Raw genomic sequence first — 20,187 nt, 5'->3', positions numbered from 1 at the left:
CCCGCCTGCCTTCATTGAATCCGCGCGTGTGCCGGCAACACGTCCTTCCACGAGCCGGCAGGCATTTTAGAACACAAAAAATGACTAAAATATAATTAATTTACGCATGGTCTTGACTTGTTGTGCTCGCACTGGTAGCAGGAACTAGTAGAGGATTTTCTTTATTTATAACTCTCCTCACATTTTTTGGCTTTAAAGTGAATCATGGTTGTGGACATTATGTATGAATGTGCAGATATCTGTGAACATGAGTTTGATGTGGAAGTTGAACTTGGAATGTCGGGCTTGCACATGAACTATACCATGTCCAATGCTTCGTCTGTTATTGTTTGGAAAGTAATTGATGTTATTACATGACCCGAAAAAAAACATTTTGTGCCACATCAGTAGATGCACGGACATCACAACAGGCATGCTGACTGGATAAACATTTGAACCTATCTATTATGAAGGAAATTTGGTATTGACAATAGTTTTAGATAGCAGGAGACGCCTAGCCTGCTCTGCCTTTGCTAGCTTATTTCTGGCTTCTTCCATCTCTTCTTTGGCTTGGGTGAAGAGAGCATTTGATTGCTCTTTTCGCTTCTTCAGGAATTCAGCTACATTCTGAAGGGCTGTTGCACGCTTTCTTTCAGCCTTTACTAATGCCACGAGGACACGAACAGCTGACAACTCCACCTAGCTTGTGTGTAATCCAGTATCATCTGGGAATTTGCACCTTGTGTCTAATCCAGCATCATTAGGGAACTGGCACCTTGTGTGTAATCCAGCCTCATTCTGGAAACATGATCTCGAGGTTGACCATACTTCCCTCCTCGCAGGAACTACATCCTGACATGAAGTTACTTCTTTTTTAGATAATTACTCAGAGCAACCCAGATCCATTTAGTAGAAGCCAGATAAACAGAACTGGGAGAAGTGAATTCAAAAGGAAAAAATATAAAAACAGACTACAAGGTGAGAACACCCACTTCCTACATCAAGCTAAAAACGAAAGCATTAGGACGATTAAGACTCTTCTTATGACACATCGAAGAACACGAGGCTTAAGAGAAACAGAAACTACAACATATACACATCGAAGAACACGAGGCTAAACGAAAGTAATTGAAAGGGTGTTACTTACCAAAGCTCATTTTACAGGTTCGGTGCAGCTCCTCTTTAACTTGCCACGCTCCTTGAAGATGTCCCGAATATCCTGTGTTTGGTCTTCATTGCTCCTTTGCATGTTCGCACTCATGGTTTTAAAATCTCAACATGGCAAGAAAAATATACTACTACTAATACTCGCGCATCTTGTGGGCAACATTAAAGCACTCGTCTGCCATCTTAGAGCATCTCCAACAGAATCGCAACGCGCGGCGCTTTAAAAAAGCGTTTACAGTGCTGAGATCGAGAAGTAGATACTACAGAGTAGAGGATAGTTCTAAGCATAGATAGATAAAAAAAGATAATTCAACTACTCCTCGTCGTCCGACTCCTCCTCGGTGATGTCCTCCTCCGACGTCTGACTGTAGGCGTGAAGATACCGATCGTCGTCGGATTCCCAGGGCGACGCTGCTCCTAGCCTCATGTTGAATTGAGCGTCCGCTTTTCACCTACGCTTGTCCTCGCGATAGGCGGATCGCTCCGCCCTCCTCTTATCCCTCTCCGCGCTCCTTTGCGCGTAGAACTCGCGCTCTTTGATGATGTCCTGCGGGAAGTGTTGGCACCACATCGCCATGGCTTCCTCGTCCATCTCGGCGATGCCGAGACGGTGCTCCCGCCTCCGGTTGTCGCGACGATCCTTGTCGGTGCTAAGCCGCGGCAGAGGCGCGAGCTCCTCCGCCCGCTCCCGCGTCGGCACGTTGGGGAAGTTCAATGTTCTATGAGGCCCCCGGAGGCGCCACACCGCCGCGTCGTACGCGCGGGCGGCCTTGTTGGCGGTGTCGAAATTGCCGAGGCCGAGGCGCATCCCGCGGAACCGGATCTCGGCGGAGAAGCCGCCGGAGGGGCGCGCGTGGACGCCGCGGTATCCCCAAGTTTCCCGGCGATGTGGCGGCATGGTGGCGCGGCGGCGGCGAGGCGAAAAAGAGCGAGGAGAAAGCGGTGGCGAGGCACAGAGCGGGGAGAGAGCGGTGGCAAGGCACAGAGCGGTGGGAGGGCGTTGGATTTTATAAAGCGCGCCGGACGCCGCGCGCCAAAACTAGCGCACGCCCGGCCGCTTTTTCCCGCGCTCGCGCGATCCTTTCCCGACGTCTCTGCTATCTCTACTCTCTTCTCTACTGTTATATTTATTTTATATTTTATATTTAATATTTATCTCTACTTCCTTTAATGTCTACTTTTTTTCTCTATACTTTTTTTCTTGCAATATAGGCCGTCCGATTTATATCTGACGGATAGGAAGGAAACAAATGGGAATTTTACAAAAAGATACCCATACCCCTCTCCAGATTTGCAAATAAGGCCTTCCCTCGTTCATCCTTTTCTCCCACAAGATAAATTACTCATACAAATGCATCTTGATGCGTGCAACGCATGGGCATCTTGCTAGTTCTAAAAACCTTTCCATCATTTGCCGCACTACTGGTTGCAGATGAAAAACCTACCCAAGCACAGCACGATACAGGAGCGACGCACAATTACAAGCTGATATTCTGTTGGACAATGGAGGCTATAACCAATTACTTTTACGGGAACAATAGCACCCAGGAAATTTGAAGGGTAGGTATGAACAAAATTGGAACTGCACATGTACTGCTAAGTGATTCAATACACACATTACCAATCGAGGAGGAGAACGATGGTCGCGGCGGCCTCTGTGAGTCATGGTTGGCAACGGGAGTCAGTAAATTGTCCACGACGGTGGTACTTCTGCGCTTGGCGTCGGCTTCCGAGAAGCAGATCCGAGACCGTGGAAGACGATGCCGGGGTGGGGTTGGCTCCGTGTACGACGACGACGGTGGACCGGCTCCAGTGCGGCGTACGAGGTCGTCGATGAGGCAGATGCGCTGCGGTGGACGAGTGCGCCGATGTAAAGGGGAGGAGCACGAAGGCTGCGGTGCCGTGGAGAAGTCTATTTTGCGGTGGGGATAGAAAATGGGGAGTATTCAGGTGTACTACTCTGGGTGCCGGGTTGGGGTTGGCTGGGTAGGGTGAACCTGAAGTTACGAAAACAGCCCCCTACCAAGTGTCATCCGTAGGCCTGTTCCGAAGGCTATGATGGTAACTTCCCACTGCTCGAATCAGGGTCGCGGGAGATTTTCCCGCCGACCTCAAAATTTTGTGACACTGGACTCCCCGTGTGGCGTGTTGAGTGATTCGGGTAAGCAACTAGCGAGTAGTAGTAGTAAACTCTGCATATTAGGTTTGACCAAAGTCAAACTTCCTAAAGTTTGACCAAGTTTATAGAAAAATATAAACATTTACCATAACAAATATGTATGATGTGAAAGTACATTCAATAATGAATCTAATGGTATTTATTTGTTATTGTATATGTTAATATTTTTTGTTATAAGCTTTCTGAGAGTTTACAAAACTTGACTTTGACCAATGCTAATACGCGGAGTTATATAAAAACGGAGGGAGTACACATTTGTTTTCTTAGTTTGTAGTGAACTAATCATTTGTTGAAATTGTGAAATAAATATATTAGGCTTTTGACTTCGAATGTAATGGTCTATACAATTCAATAGTTACAATCATTGTCGAATCCCAAGATGTATACAAGGTTATAGTACTTCACAACATGCTCAAACTCACATAATCCCAGTCAAATGAGAATCTAAATGCATTCATAGTTATTACTTTGTAGGATGCAACAAAAAACGACCATAACTCTACATCAGCCATTATAGAAGCAACATTTTGACATATCCCAATGTGTGAATGAAACGTGCAGAGAGAGCTTTTGAAGATGGAGCAGATAGGGCGGGAAAGATTGTATGTATGTGGACGAGAGAGTAGGAGACAAACCTAACGAGACAGAGAGAGATAGAGAGAGAAAGAGAGAGGAAGAAGTTAGGTCTGTGAGAAAGATGGATACATGTAATATACATGAGATGCGTGTGCATCTTGATTCTGTATACGTGGAAGGAGAAGAGACAACATGTTTGATGAGAGAGCTGGAAAAACATGGATGAGAGGGGAAGGATCTCGTGGGTTGAGGGATTGACAATTCTATGCGTGGGAGAGAGGGATTGGTAATTTTGTGCAAGAGAGAGAGAGGGTGGGGGGAGGAGTCAGTCAGCCGTCGTCACATCACCCTGCTTCCAAATGACCCCGCATTCTCTTGCGCGGTGTGGTCGCCGTCTTCGATCTGCTCGATGCCCTCTTTGAAGAGTGAGGTGTTGTGCATGTTGGGGTGCAAAGAAGCACAAGCGAGAGTGGTCGCCGTATAACCTTGGATGGGGATGAATTGTGTGCTCGGGGGAGTGTGTGTGTGTGTGTGTTGTGCTGCGTGTTTCTCTCTCTCTGTATGTGTGTGTGTGTGTGTCAGATATTGAGAGAAAACAAACCTAAGGAGAGAATGGGTATTCACGAAGAGATTGTGCGGGCCTTGAGGTGGGCAGGGGCCGGGTGAGGGTGTCAAAATGTGCGCGTTGATGCATGTGTTGCATGCGACCGTGCGAGGGACGGACGAATCGAGAGAGATGGTTGTTGTGTTACGGATGCTCCTCTCTCTGTCTCTCTCTCCCTCTCTCTCTCTCTCTCTCTCTGTCTCTCTCTCACACACACACACAAGTAAACTAGAAGACCGTTCTCTCATGTATACACAACGTATCGGCATCTGTCTATGTCTCACTCATGCATGCTCATTTGCACATTCACACCTCTCTATGTCTGTATCACATGCACACCATCTCCACATTGCCCTTCCGCCACAACACCCATATGGACACATACACATGTTCTCTCTCAGTCACACACACAAAATCAGTATTAAAAAAACTAGGGGGCACCTAAAATGTCCAAATCCAAATAAACACGAACTGGAGCTAAATTCAAATATATGGAAATATTGCAGTGTCAAGAATTTTCACAGGAAAAAAAAGTTGAGTAATATTCGAGGATTGTTTTCACACACACAAAAAGGTTCGGTGGATGTCCTTCGAGCGCGACACGGTGACGCACCGTTCGATCGACCGCGCGGCCACGGTTCACGCGCTTGCACAGGATTCCGCATCGTGGCTGTGGTACTAACTAAAAAAAGCACCGCCTAAGTCTAATGTTTACATGTACTAGTACGGTTTTCTTTTAAGTTTGACCAACCTTATATATAAAACTAAAGTAAGCTCCCACACGCGCACTCATCAATATGCCGCCGCCGCCGTTGCGCATGCCGGCGCCCGCCTGCTCCGGCCAACAATTTCTCGCCCATCACCGCCGTGTCGCCGCCATCCCTGTGGCATGAAGCCGAAGGCTCGCCCGCTCACGTCGTCTGCAGTCCCTCCTCGCGATGCCGCCGCGCTGCCAAGCACGTGAGCAGCTGGTGGAGCCGCGTCTATGCACGCAGCGTACGAAGAGGAGGACGAGCGCGTGCTCCAGCACGCCGGCGAGGAGGAACTAGCGTGTCATTGTCGTCTCCACCCGCGCGGAGGAGGCGCGCATGGTGGCTGTCGCGGCGGAAGCCGGTTGCGCGCGTGTCAGGCCCGCAAACCGGGTGCGGACACGGAATCTACCTTCGAGACCTTGAATGCCACATGGATCCTGCAATCTGAAGGAGCAATTTGGGTCAGTCGACTCATGTGAGCCATTTGATGCAACATGGATGGCTAGAAGGGCTTCTTCCACCTCTTCTGCCGTCTTCTTCCTTCGCTTCGTCGAACTTCTTTCACAAATCGACTGACCGAAATTATACTACTAGTACGAACGTATTAATTATAGTAGGAACATGAAGATACGAGCAGTAGTACCAACTGCAAGAAGAACAGTAGTAAGACATAGTACTAGTACTACTGTACGTACTAAAGAGTTCAAATAATGAGAAAGAACATAAACATAGTTCTGCTGGGGCCTCGGCACAACACACCCTTGAAAATAAACTAAGCAACTAGTCCGCTTGACACTGCAGTAGAACAAGCATGAGCGACGGCATTGCCACCTACTCGGAGTCCGAGTCCACGTCCTCGACTTCATCCTCGTCCCTCTTCCTCTTCCTCTTCGCCGACACTTCTTTGCTTGAACCGGACACTGGGCTCTGCTTCTTCATCCAACCCTTGTAGATATTTAAACAAAGGTAGGCATCCATTGCTGCGTACAGGATGTGATCTTCATCTAATGTCTTCGACTCCCATGCATGATGAAACTCGTGATGAAGTTTCTTCAGTTTAGCGTACGAAGGATCAATCATGGCTGCTGCCAGGGTCAGCATTGAAGGTTGAGAGGAGGACACCAGGCTTGCCTTCTGGAGATCGAAGGGCTAGCCTACAACGAGACCTATCTGACGCAGGACATCCCTGTCATTCTTAAAGCCTACAGTAACGAATTTCACTCTTTTGTCCTTGAGGAAGTTCTTAAAATCCTGGCATTCAACGTCGGCATGGCATATGTGGTAGACCAAGCAAACATTATGTACGCAAACCTGGATCACGGCGGGCTTCTTCCTCTCTTCGTCCTTTAGATCCTTCTCTCGTCCCAGGACTGTGGTGTACTCAACATCTAGCCCAGGGACCCACTCATCTGTTGAACTGTTGAACATGCGTAGGAAGCGAGCAAGCCATGCTTTCACCGTCTCGGATCCACGTGTGTAGATGACGATGAACTGATCGCCGATGATGGCTCTAACCTGGTACTCAGCGGCGACCATGGAGATTTGGGAGGCCATGGATTTTGGAGGAGGGTTAGGAGAAGTTGAACTGTTGTACCCCACAAAAAAAACTGGGAGCGAACTAATGTGAAAGGACGGGACGACTGGGAGCAAACTATTGTAAGGTAGAAGACGGGGACGAGTAGGGCGTGCGAACGGCGTGGGGTTGTTGGCTTGCCCGGTGGATAAACGGCTGCAAGCCCCCAAAGAGTTCTCGAGAACTATGCGGGCCCACTAGATGTCATGTCTACTAGACCCATATCGTAGGCCTGACGGTATAGCTTCTGCCTGTTCGCACGCCATGCCGGCGCGTGGATGTAACTTCACTTAATTCCGTCAAACGTCACGCCTCCCACGACCTTCGCCTCCCTCGCGCGGTCGCGCCCTTTGAGACTTCGACCAGCTATAAATGAGCAATTTTTTTGCCTTTTTTTAGACAACCAATTTTTTTGCCTACTCCGCATGCGTGATACTCCCTCTGGCCTTTTTACTCCTGTCAACCGTTTGCAAAGTGTTTGACCAAATTTACACTTTTTTTGAACACCACCTTATATTAATTAACCAGCCACACCAGTACACTCATTCGATACAATATTCACCACACTGGGCGGTACGTTATTTACAAGAATACCATCTAATCTATTGTCAAAGCTATACTTAGCGATTAAGTGTGCCACCTTATTGGCCGAACGGCTAATCTTTGACAATTGAAGATTGTTGATCAACTTCGAGATGCTCAACGCTTTCATCTTTAGGTCACGCATAGCAGACCTGTCATAGTCCCCCGATGCAAGAGACGCTACCACAAAAGCGCAATCAGTCTCTAAAATTACAGGATTATGAAGAGAAATACCTATGTAGAGACCGGCAATGCAAGCCCTAAGCTCCGCTTCCTCCACGCTTTCACAGGCATCAATGAAATCCCACGACCAAATTTATACTAAAAATATCAATATCTACAATACTGATTATAATGAGTATAAGAACTACGTTTTATAACGAGTGTAAAAATATTGATTTGACATTGTGAATGTTGACACATTTTTCTATAAGTCTGGTGAAAGTAGAGGTACATTGACTTCAGCCAAAACTTAAATTCACAATGCAGACTAGCTCCTCCGTCCAGGTGCGTGCCATGTCCTATCTTGTCATCACAACAAGGTTAGCTATTAGGCTGGCCATAGTGGGGGTAACATAAGTAGTATCATGCACTTGGGACTCGCAAACATGCTAATGTGGTAGGCAATTAAAGAAGAGACAGATGGTTATAGTAACATAGGTAGATACCGTAACATAATACTCCCTCCGTTCCCAAATATAAGTCTTTCTAGAGATTTCAACAGGTGACTACATACGGAGCAAAATGAGTGAATCTACACACTAAAATATGTCTACATGCATCCGTATATTGTATTCCATTTGAAATGTCTACAAAGACTTATATTTAGGAACAGAGGGAGTAAATGTGATGCTACTATGTGTCATACATGGCAACAAATGAGACCACCTATGATACTAATCTATGATACTATGCACTATAGAGGTAGTAACATAGACTAGTAACATATGCATGTTACTAGTCTAAGTTACTCCCCACTATGACCAGCCTTAGAGTACCACTACCTCCCTTCTAGTTTAAAGGGCTCGATTCAAAAATTTCACCTACTCTTAGCAAGATAGTAGAGGCGGTGGAATAGTTTTTGAAGTCTGCAAAAGTACTCAACTAGTGCTGTCATTCTTCACAAAAAAATGTGTTTACCAATGCATGCATGAACACTAGTTACTCTAACCCCCCTCTCTTCTTTAATTCTTTGCCACATCAGCATGTTTGCTATTCCCGTGTGCATGATACCAGCTAAGATACCACCATTATGGCCAGCCTTAATCATCGCATGCAATAATTTAGTGCACCCTGAAATATGAACATGTGTGGGGCGTGTATGTTTTTAATGACTTGAGACTATACCTAGCCCGGCATGCAAGATGACTTATTATGCACCGTTCCCCATACCTGCAGGAAGCCCGTTCGTCTCCAAATCTTTTCCTCTCCATGTGTGGAAACAATATGCCTGCCAAACTCTCCTTCTCCCTCCGGCGGTCCCACCACTCCACCCCGTGTGAAAAAAATCTGCATGCATGACTCTCCTCCCCCCACGCTCGTCCAATCCGTTGTGACCAGGAATATTTCCACCCCTTCGCTCCCCCGTAATTTACTCCAACAAATATGCCCACGTAGCTATTCCTTAACTGCAGGTGCATTGGGTCACTGACATATGGGCCCAACAGGGGTCTGGCCCACATGTCAGTGACGCAATTGGACCTGCAGTTAAGTCAGTGCAGCTCAGTCCATATCTTACGTAGGTGTGCCATTGCTCGCTATAAATACTGCGACTCCCACGACATCGCTATCTCCTCCCCCTCACGTTCACATTCATCGCTATCTCCTCCCCCTCCCTCTCACGTCGACCACCATGGCATCGCCCCTCCCAAGCCCTAGGAGCCCCTCGCTGCACCGCGCGGACGGTCACGCGTCGCCGTTCGGTTCCTCGCCGCCACTAGTCGAGGAGGACGCGTCGGTGTTCCGCTCCTCGCCGCTACGCGATGCGTCGCCGTTCCGTTCCTCGCCGCCACTTGTCGAGGAGGACGCGTCGGTGTTCCGCTTCTCGCCGTGATGCGACGCGTCGCCATTCCGTTCCTCGCCGCCACTAGTAGAGGAGGACGCGTCGGCGTTCCGCTCCTCGCCGCGACGCGTCGAGGTGGACGCGTCGGCGTTCCCAATCTCGAAAGCACGCGCGCCGGAGGACGCGTCAGCTCCCCGCTACGAGGAGAACGCCGCGCCGCCCGCCGAGCCCCCCAGCCTTGAGGAGCTTTGGAAAGAAATGGATGTCGCCTTGTGGGAGGCTTTGCCTCCAGCAGAGCGCGCCAAAATAGAGGCGGAGAAGAAGGCCGAGGAAGAGAAGCGCACCACGGAACAAGCTGCCTGGGAGGCCTATGTCGCGTCCGAGAGAGTCAGGCAATTGGCTCTATGGCAGAAGGCTCGTGCGAGGGCCGTGACGGTGGCGGAGGACGCCCGTGCCGACGCCCTGAGTGCAGTCGGGCCCAAGCGCCTCATCTACGCTTGGCGGTAGGTGGACCGGGTGCACGCTTCCAGCGAGGAGGAGTACCTGTTGGCACCGGATCACCACACCGGTGAGATTGCGCTCGCCCGCCGGCAAGCCGCCAATCAGCACCTCGCGAGTTGCGAGGCTGAGGAAGAGGCATTGTGTCGGCGCGCTGGGAAACGGCCGCGCACCAGGGCACTCATGGCGCGCCGCAAGCGCTCCTGCGAGCGCCGTGGCTTTTAGGAGGAGTATAATTTTTGTTTCGTAAGGCGATCTCATTAGTTTTGGGACGCCAATGATAAATCCCGAACGTTCAGGAATTTTTAGCGTCCTTAATTAAGTATGTAAAACGGAAAGTTTGGAAACCTTGTGTATTCGTACGCATTTTGCAAATACGTGCATATAGCACAAACTTTACTATATACTATCGCACTACACGTCTCTCTCGATATATGCTTCAGACTGTGCTACTCCCTCCGTCCAGGTCAATAAGTCATCTTTGGTTGTGCACCGTGACCAAGAAGGAGGGAACACTTATACACCTAGACAGAGGGAGTACTACTATTACTTATGTACGCGCAAATGCACATTTTAACATTACGATGCGGTTTTTGTAAAATTAGAAAAACAGCACTAGTCAAGCTTGTGAAACGATTCAATGCAAAACAAATGCAAAAATGCTCGTTGGGTTGTTGACTTTTAGCTTCCTCCTCTGTGGTTATTTCTCTGTCGTACTTTGTACGGAGTATCTCACTGGTTGGAAAGGCATGCAAATTCCCAAACAGCTTCCTACACCCTGTATCGAATTTTTTGCCTAACAAGTTGTGCCGTGCAATTGGAATTCCAACTTGAGTACTACTACTAGTAGGAGTACCATGGGCCAGTTCTTTTAGGCTTCTAGATTAGTAATCCCATAACTACTACCTCCGTCCAGGTTTATTGGTCCCCATTGTAATCTGTGTCAAATTTTGATAATAAATTTAACTAATGAAATGTTAGTGAATGTCACATGTACTAATATTTTATCAGTTAAATCTTTGGTCAAAATTTAGCACAAATTACAATGGTGAGGAATAAACCAGGACGGAGGTACTACTAGTAGTAGTTTAGAAGCCCAAATAAATGAGTGAGGCGCCTTAATGTTACTCTCCACTGTGACTAGTCTTATGGGAAAAGCTGGGGAAGCCACCAAAAGAACTGGCCCTGGGAGTAGTAGCTAGGGATACTAGGAGTAGTAGCTAGGGATCGAGTGTGCGAGATGAACCGGAGAAAGTAAATGCAGAGAGATGAAATGCAAAAAAGACGGAGGGATGTGATGGTTGCTTGTCCGTTTATTTTACCAGGCCACTTATTACTTGGAGTGGTTGGGTTTTGTGATATGACGGCTTTACTGCCGCGCCACGAGCGGGGCGAGACTCCCGTGCAGCGCCGCCCTCTACACTAGTACTACATCGGTCATGGTTTATCCCCCATTGAATTTGACTGAAGAATTAACTGACAAAATGTTAGTGCATGTCAACAAAAACAATATCGTTGGATTCATATTTGAACATAGTTTTCAATGATATAATTTTAGGTGACATGCATCATCATTTATCGTACTATATATAATGTTAGTTCAATTTTTGGTCATACTAATCTATAGTTAGGTGCCCGTGCGTTGCACGGAAGAGTGAAATGCATTGATCGGGGAGTTGTTTATTTTGACAAAGGATGTGGGGGTCATCTCATGTGTAACGGGTATCGATAGGTTTGTTTGGATATTATTTCATCTCTAGAGCTCACAAACATCCGGGTGAAATAGATTAAAAAGTATCTTTTGCTAACAAAAGCGTTCAACTGTTCAACCTACATCCAAAACTTGTGAAGAAATAACTCTTATTGTGCTTTGCAAGAAATGATCTTCAAGAATTAGTTTTTGAGTGTCCGTTGTTATACATGTTGGCTACAGATGACACGGCACTTTCTTATAGTCAACAGTTGGCTATACTATTCAAGTATTAACCGCGGTCTCGCCTATCTGACAGGTCACTGCGGTAAGTGGATAAATCTGCACGTCCATCGCAAGATCATACATCCTCCATGGTTCTCTGATGCCATTGAACACAAGGGCTTCATTTACGCTGTCGAGTCCTTCTATGGCTGGACGTATTGCTGGCCTACTCCAGTCATCGCTACAAACGGCTGTTACAGCAGTATGTTACTTTCCTATGATATCATGATGGCTTGCTTATATTACTGTCAACATTTGCGGAAAAAAATTTCATGCTCATAACATGCTGTTCTTAAGATTGACTAAATCAAGAGCCCTTTTTTATTTGACTCCAACTTGATATGATGTTGTTGTTGGAAATATGCCCTAGAGGCAATGATAAAATGGTTATTATTATATTTCCTTGTTCATGATAATAGTCTATTGTTCATGCTATAATTGTGTTATCCGGAAATCGTAATACATGTGTGAACACATAGACCATAACATGTCCCTAGTGAGCCTCTAGTTGACTAGCTCGTTGATCAATAGATGGTTACGGTTTCCTGACCATGGACATTGGATGTCATTGATAACGGGATCACATCATTAGGAGAATGATGTGATGGACAAGACCCAATCCTAAACATAGCACTAGATCATGTAGTTCATTTGCTGAAGCTTTTCTAATGTCAAGTATCATTTCCTTAGACCATGAGATCGTGCAACTCCCGGATACCATAGGAATGCTTTGGGTGTACCAAACGTCATAACGTAACTGGGTGGCTATAAAGGTGCACTATAGGTATCTCCGAAAGTGTCTGTTGGGTTGGCATAGATCGAGACTGGGATTTGTCACTCCGTATGACGGAGAGGTATCTCTGAGCCCACTCGGTAATGCATCATCATAATGAGCTCAACGTGACCAAGTGATTGGTCACGGGATCATGCATTACGGTACGAGTAAAGTGACTTGTCGGTAAGGAGATTGAAGGAGGTATTGGGATACCGACGATTGAATCTCGGGCAAGTAACGTACCGATTGACAAAGGGAATTGTATACTGGATTACTTGAATCCTCGACATCGTGGTTCATCCGATGAGATCATCGAGGAGCATGCGGGAGCCAACATGGGTATCCAGATCCCGCTGTTGGTTATTTACCGGAGAGTCGTCTCGGTCTTGTCTGCGTGTCTCCCGAACCCGTAGGGTCTACACACTTAAGGTTCGGTGACGCTAGGGTTGTAGAGATATTAGTATGCGGTAACCCGAAAGTTGTTCGAAGTCCCGGATGAGATCCCGAACATCACGAGGAGTTCCGGAATGGTCCGGAGGTAAAGATTTATATATAGGAAGTCCAGTTTCGGCCACCGGGAAAGTTTCGGGGGTCACCGGTATTGTACCGGGACCACCGGAAGGGTCCCGGGGGTCCATCGGGTGGGGCCACCTATCCCGGAGGGCACCATGGGCTGAAGTGGGAAGGGAACCAGCCCCTGGTCGGCTGGTGCGCCCCCCATGGGCCTCCCCCTGCGCCTAGCGTTGGAAACCCTGGGGGTGGGGGCGCCCCACCTGACTTGGGGGGCAAGTCCCCCCTTGGCCGCCGCCCCCCTTGAGATGGGATCTCTAGGGGCCGGCGCCCCCCAGGGCCCCTATATAAAGGGGGGAGGGAGGGCTGCGCACCCAAGCCCCTGGCGCCTCCCTCTCCCCCCGTAACACCTCTCCCTCTCGCTGAGCTTGGCGAAGCCCTGCCGAGATCCCCGCTGCTTCCACCACCACGCCGTCGTGCTGCTGGATCTCCATCAACCTCTCCTTCCCCTTGCTGGATCAAGAAGGAGGAGACGTCTCTCCCAACCGTACGTGTGTTGAACGCGGAGGTGCCGTCCGTTCGGCACTAGGATCATCGGTGATTTGGATCACGACGAGTACGACTCCATCAACCCCGTTCTCTTGAACGCTTCCGCTCGCGATCTACAAGGGTATGTAGATGCACTCATCTCTCTCGTTGCTAGATGACTCCACAGATTGATCTTGGTGATGCGTAGAAAATTTTAAATTTCTGCTACGATCCCCATCAGTGGCATCATGAGCTAGGTCTATGCGTAGTTTCTATGCACGAGTAGAACACAAGTTGTTGTGGCCGTTGATTTTGTCAATTTACTTGCCGTTACTAGTCTTATCTTGATTTGGCGGCATCGTGGGATGAAGCGGCCCGGACCGACCTTACACATACGCTTACGTGAGACAGGTTCCACCGACTGACATGCACTAGTTGCATAAGGTGGCTAGCGGGTGTCTGTCTCTCCCACTTTAGTCGGATCGGATTCGATGAAAAGGGTCCTTATGAAGGGTAAATAGAAATTGGCATATCACGTTGTGGTTTTGGCGTAGGTAAGAATCGTTCTTGCTAGAAACCTATAGCAGCCACGTAAAAAGTTTGCAACAACAATTAGAGGACGTCTAACTTGTTTTTGCAGCAAGTGTCATGTGATGTGATATGGCCAGAAGGATGTGATGAATGATATATGTGATGTATGAGATTGATCATGTTCTTGTAATAGGAATACGACTTGCATGTCGATGAGTATGACAACCGGCAGGAGCCTAGGAGTTGTCTTAATTTATTTATGACCTGCGTGTCATCTGAAACGTCATGTAATTACTTTACTTTATTGCTAACCGTCAGCCATAGTAGTAGAAGTAATAATTGGCGAGACAACTTCATGAAGACACGATGATGGAGATCATGGTGTCATGCCGGTGACGATGATGAACATGGCGCCCCAAAGATGGAGATCAAAAGGAGCAAAATGATATTGGCCATATCATGTCACTATTTGATTGCATGTGATGTTTATCATGTTTTACATCTTATTTTCTTAGAACGACAGTAGCATAAATAAGATGATCCCTCGCTAAAATTTCAAGAAAGTGTTCCCCCTAAATGTGCACCGTTGCGAAAGTTTGTTGTTCCGAAGCACCACGTGATGATCGGGTGTGATAGGTTCTAACGTTCGCATACAACGGGTGTAAGCCAGATTTACACACGCAATACACTTAGGTTGACTTGACGAGCCTAGCATGTACAGACATGGCCTCGGAACACAAGAGACCAAAAGGTCGAACATGAGTCGTATAGAAGATACGATCAACATGAAGATGTTCACCGATGATGACCAGTCCGTCTCACGTGATGATCGGACACGGCCTAGTTGACTCGGATCATGTATCACTTAGATGACTAGAGGGATGTCTGTCTGAGTGGGAGTTCGTTAATAATTTGATTAGATGAACTTTATTATCATGAACTTAGTCTAAAATATCTTTACAATATGTCTTGTAGATCAAATGGCCCACGCTAATGTTGCCCTCAACTTCAACGCGTTCCTAGAGAAAACCAAGCTGAAAGACGATGGTAGCAACTACACGGACTGGGTCCGTAACCTGAGGATTATCCTCATAGCTGCCAAGAAAGCATATGTCCTTAAAGCACCGCTAGGTGATGCACCTGTTTTCCCAGCAACTCAAGACGTTCTGAACGCCTGGCAGTCGCGTAGTGATGATTACTCCCTGGTTCAGTGCGGCATGCTTTACAGCTTAGAACCGGGGCTCCAAAAGCGTTTTGAGCAGCACGGAACATATGAGATGTTCCGAGAGCTGAAATTGGTTTTCCAAGCTCATGCCCGGGACGAGAGAAATGAAGTCTCCGACAAGTTCTACAGTTGTAAGATGGAGGAGAATAGTTCTGTCAGCGAACACATACTCAAAATGTCTGGGTTGCACAACCGCGTGTCTCAGCTGGGAGTTAATCTCCCGGATGACGCGGTCGTTGACAGAATGCTTCAGTCGCTCCCACCTAGCTACAAGAGCTTTGTGATGAACTTCAATATGCAGGGGATGGAAAAGACCATTCCTGAGGTATATTCAATGTTGAAATCAGCAGAGGTGGAGATCAAAAAGGAACATCAATTGTTGATGGTGAATAAATCCACTAAGTTCAAGAAAGGCAATGGTAAGAAGAACTTCAAGAAAGACGGCAAGGGAGTTGCCGCGCCCAGTAAGCAAGCTGCCGGGAAGAAGACAAAGAATGGACCTGAGCCTGAGACTGAGTGCTTTTATTGCAAGGGAAACGGTCACTGGAAGCGGAACTGCCCCAAATACTTAGCGGATAAGAAGGCCGGCAATACCAAAGGTATATGTGATATACATGTTATTGATGTGTACCTAACCAGCGCTCGTAGTAGCTCCTGGGTATTTGATACCGGTGCAGTTGCTCATATTTGTAACTCAAAGCAGGAGCTGCGGAATAAGCGGAGACTGGCGAAGGATGAGGTGACGATGCGCGTCGGGAATGGTTCCAAGGTCGATGTGATTGCCGTCGGCACGCTACCTCTACATTTACCTACGGGATTAGTTTTAAACCTCAATAATTGTTATTTAGTGCCAGCTTTGAGCATGAACATTGTATCTGGATCTCGTTTAATGCGAGATGGCTACTCATTTAAATCCGAGAATAATGGTTGTTCTATTTATATGAGAGATATGTTTTATGTTTATGCCCCGCTGGTCAATGGTTTATTCTTAATGAATCTCGAACGTGACGTTACACATATTCATAGTGTGAATGCCAAGAAATGTAAGGTTGATAATGATAGTCCCACATACTTGTGGCACTGCCGCCTTGGTCACATTGGTGTCAAATGCATGAAGAAACTCCATGCAGATGGACTTTTGGAGTCTCTTGATTATGAATCATTTGACACGTGCGAACCATGCCTCATGGGCAAAATTACCAAGACTCCGTTCTCCGGAACAATGGAGCGAGCAACCAACTTATTGGAAATCATACATACTGATGTGTGCGGTCCAATGAGCGTTGAGGCTCGCGGTGGCTATCGTTATGTTCTCACCTCACTGATGACTTGAGTAGATATGGGTATGTCTACTTAATGAAACACAAGTCTGAGACCTTTGAAAAGTTCAAGGAATTTCAAAGTGAGGTTGAGAATCAACGTGACAGGAAAATAAAGTTCTTACGATCAGATCATGGAGGGGAATATTTGAGTCACGAATTTGGCACACACTTAAGGAAATGTGGAATTGTTTCACCACTCACGATGCCTGGAACACCTTAGCGTAATGGTGTGTCCGAACGTCGTAATCGCACTCTATTGGATATGGTGCGATCTATGATGTCTCTTACCGATCTACCACTATCATTCTGGGGTTATGCTTTAGAGACTGCTGCATTCACTTTAAATAGGGCTCCGTCGAAATCTGTTGAGACGACACCGTATGAATTAAGGTTTGGAAAGAAACCTAAGCTGTCGTTTCTTAAAGTTTGGGGATGCGATGCTTATGTCAAGAAACTTCAACCTGAAAATCTCGAACCCAAGTCGGAAAAATGCGTCTTCATAGGATACCCTAAGGAAACCATTGGGTATACCTTCTACCTCAGATCCGAAGGCAAGATCTTCGTTGCCAAGAACGGGTCCTTTCTGGAGAAAGAGTTTCTCTCGAAAGAAGTAAGTGGGAGTAAAGTGGAACTTGATGAGATGACCCCTCTCGAACCGGAAAGTTGCGCAGCACAAGAAAATGTTTCTGTGGTGCCTGCACCGACTAGAGAGGAAGTTAATGATGACGATCATGATCAAGTTGCCACTGAACTTCGTAGGTCCACAAGGACATGTTCCGCACCAGAGTGGTACGGCAACCCTGTATTGGAAATCATGTTGTTGGACAACGGTGAACCTTCGAACTATGAAGAAGCAATGGCGGGTCCAGATTCCAACAAATGGCTTGAAGCCATGCAATCCGAGATAGGATCCATGTATGAAAACAAAGTGTGGACTTTGACAGACTTGCCCGATGATCGGCGAGCAATAGAAAATAAATGGATCTTTAAGAAGAAGACGGACGCAGATTTAAATGTTACCATCTATAAAGCTCGACTTGTCGCTAAGGGTTATCGACAAGTTCAAGGAGTTGACTACGATGAGACCTTCTCACCCGTAGCGAAGCTGAAGTCCGTCCGAATCATGTTAGCAATTGCCGCATTCTACGATTATGAAATATGGCAAATGGACGTCAAAACGGCATTCCTTAACGGCTTCCTTAAGGAAGAATTGTATATGATGCAGCCGGAAGGTTTTGTCGATCCTAAGAATGCTGACAAAGTATGCAAGCTCCAGCGCTCAATCTATGGGTTGGTGCAGGCATCTCGGAGTTGGAACATTCGCTTTGATGAGATGATCAAAGCGTTTGGGTTTACACAGACTTATGGAGAAGCCTGTGTTTACAAGAAAGTGAGTGGGAGCTCTGTAGCATTTCTCATATTATATGTGAATGACATACTATTGATGGGAAATGATATAGAAATCTTGGAAAGTATAAAGGCCTACTTGAATAATTGTTTTTCAATGAAGGACCTTGGAGAAGCTGCTTACATATTAGGCATCAAGATCTATAGAGATAGATCGAGACGCCTCATAGGTCTTTCACAAAGCACATACCTTGACAAGATATTGAAGAAGTTCAATATGGATCAGTCCAAGAAGGGGTTCTTTCCTGTATTGCAAGGTGTGAGATTGAGCACGGCTCAATGCCCGACCACGGCAGAAGATAGAGAAAAGATGAGTGTCGTCCCCTATGCCTTGGCCATAGGGTCTATTATGTATGCCATGCTGTGTACCAGACCTGATGTAAACCTTGCCGTGAGTTTGGTAGGAAGGTACCAAAGTAATCCCGGCATGGAACACTGGACAGCGGTCAAGAACATTCTGAAGTACCTGAAAAGGACTAAGGATATGTTTCTCGTTTATGGAGGTGACGAAGAGCTCGTCGTAAAGGGTTACGTCGATGCTAGCTTCGACACAGATCTGGATGACTCTAAGTCACAAACCGGATACATGTATATTTTGAATGGTGGGGCAGTCAGCAGGTGCAGTTGCAAGCAAAGCGTCGTGGCAGGATCTACATGTGAAGCGGAGTACATGGCAGCCTCGGAGGCAGCACATGAAGCAATCTGGATGAAGGAGTTCATTGCCGACCTAGGAGTTATTCCCAATGCATCGGGGCCGATGACTCTCTTCTGTGACAACACTGGAGCTATTGCCCTTGCCAAGGAGCCCAGGTTTCACAAGAAGACCAGGCACATCAAGCGTCGCTTCAACTCCATTCGTGAAAATGTTCAAAATGGAGACATAGATATTTGTAAAGTACATATGGATTTGAATGTCGCAGATCCGTTGACTAAACCTCTTCCACGGGCAAAACATGATCAACACCAGAACTCTATGGGTGTACGATTCATCACAATGTAACTAGATTATTGACTCTAGGGCAAGTGGGAGACTATTGGAAATATGCCCTAGAGGCAATAATAAAATGGTTATTATTATATTTCGTTGTTCATGATAATAGTCTATTGTTCATGCTATAATTGTGTTATCCGGAAATCGTAATACATGTGTGAACACATAGACCATAACATGTCCCTAGTGAGCCTCTAGTTGACTAGCTTGTTGATCAATAGATGGTTACGGTTTCCTGACCATGGACATTGGATGTCATTGATAACGGGATCACATCATTAGGAGAATGATGCGATGGACAAGACCCAATCCTAAGCATAGCACTAGATCGTGTAGTTCGTTTGCTGAAGCTTTTCTAATGTCAAGTATCATTTCCTTAGACCATGAGATCGTGCAACTCCCAGATACCGTAGGAATGCTTTGGGTGTACCAAACGTCACAACGTAACTGGGTGGCTATAAAGGTGCACTACAGGTATCTCCGAAAGTGTCTGTTGGGTTGGCACAGATCGGGACTGGGATTTGTCACTCCGTATGACGGAGAGGTATCTCTGGGCCCACTCGGTAATGCATCATCATAATGAGCTCAATGTGACCAAGTGATTGGTCACGGAATCATGCATTATGGTACGAGTAAAGTGACTTGTCGGTAACGAGATTGAACGAGGTATTGGGATACCGACGATCGAATCTCGGGCAAGTAACGTACCGATTGACAAAGGGAATTGTATACGGGATTACTTGAATCCTCGACATCGTGGTTCATCCGATGAGATCATCGAGGAGCATGTGGGAGCCAACATGGGTATCTAGATCCCGCTGTTGGTTATTGACCGGAGAGTCGTCTCGGTCATGTCTGCGTGTCTCCCGAACCCGTAGGGTCTACACACTTAAGGTTCGGTGACGCTAGGGTTGTAGAGATATTAGTATGCGGTAACCCGAAAGTTGTTCGGAGTCCCGGATGAGATCCCGGACATCACGAGGAGTTCCAGAATGGTCCGGAGGTAAAGAT

General features: G+C 46.9%; 1 protein-coding gene across 1 annotated transcript; it reads right to left on the bottom strand.

The window, feature by feature from the left end:
* Positions 1–1,594: 1,594 nt before the first annotated feature.
* LOC141021466 (uncharacterized) lies at positions 1,595–2,044 on the bottom strand. The gene has a single exon (XM_073497330.1). It carries the CDS (start codon positions 2,042–2,044, stop codon positions 1,595–1,597), a length of 450 nt encoding a protein of 149 aa, XP_073353431.1.
* Between the last annotated feature and the right edge of the window lie 18,143 nt (positions 2,045–20,187).

This window comes from Aegilops tauschii, chromosome 4 (assembly GCF_002575655.3).
Source record: "Aegilops tauschii subsp. strangulata cultivar AL8/78 chromosome 4, Aet v6.0, whole genome shotgun sequence".
Classification (NCBI taxonomy): Eukaryota; Viridiplantae; Streptophyta; class Magnoliopsida; order Poales; family Poaceae; genus Aegilops; species Aegilops tauschii.
The sequence above is the reverse complement of the archived record's forward strand: the minus strand, read 5'-3'. Positions and strand labels throughout refer to the sequence as shown.

What these genes read in the sequence shown, in the direction of transcription:
- LOC141021466 (XM_073497330.1), bottom strand. Translation starts at nt 2,044, where the DNA reads ATGCCGCCACATCGCCGGGAAACTTGGGGATACCGCGGCGTCCACGCG.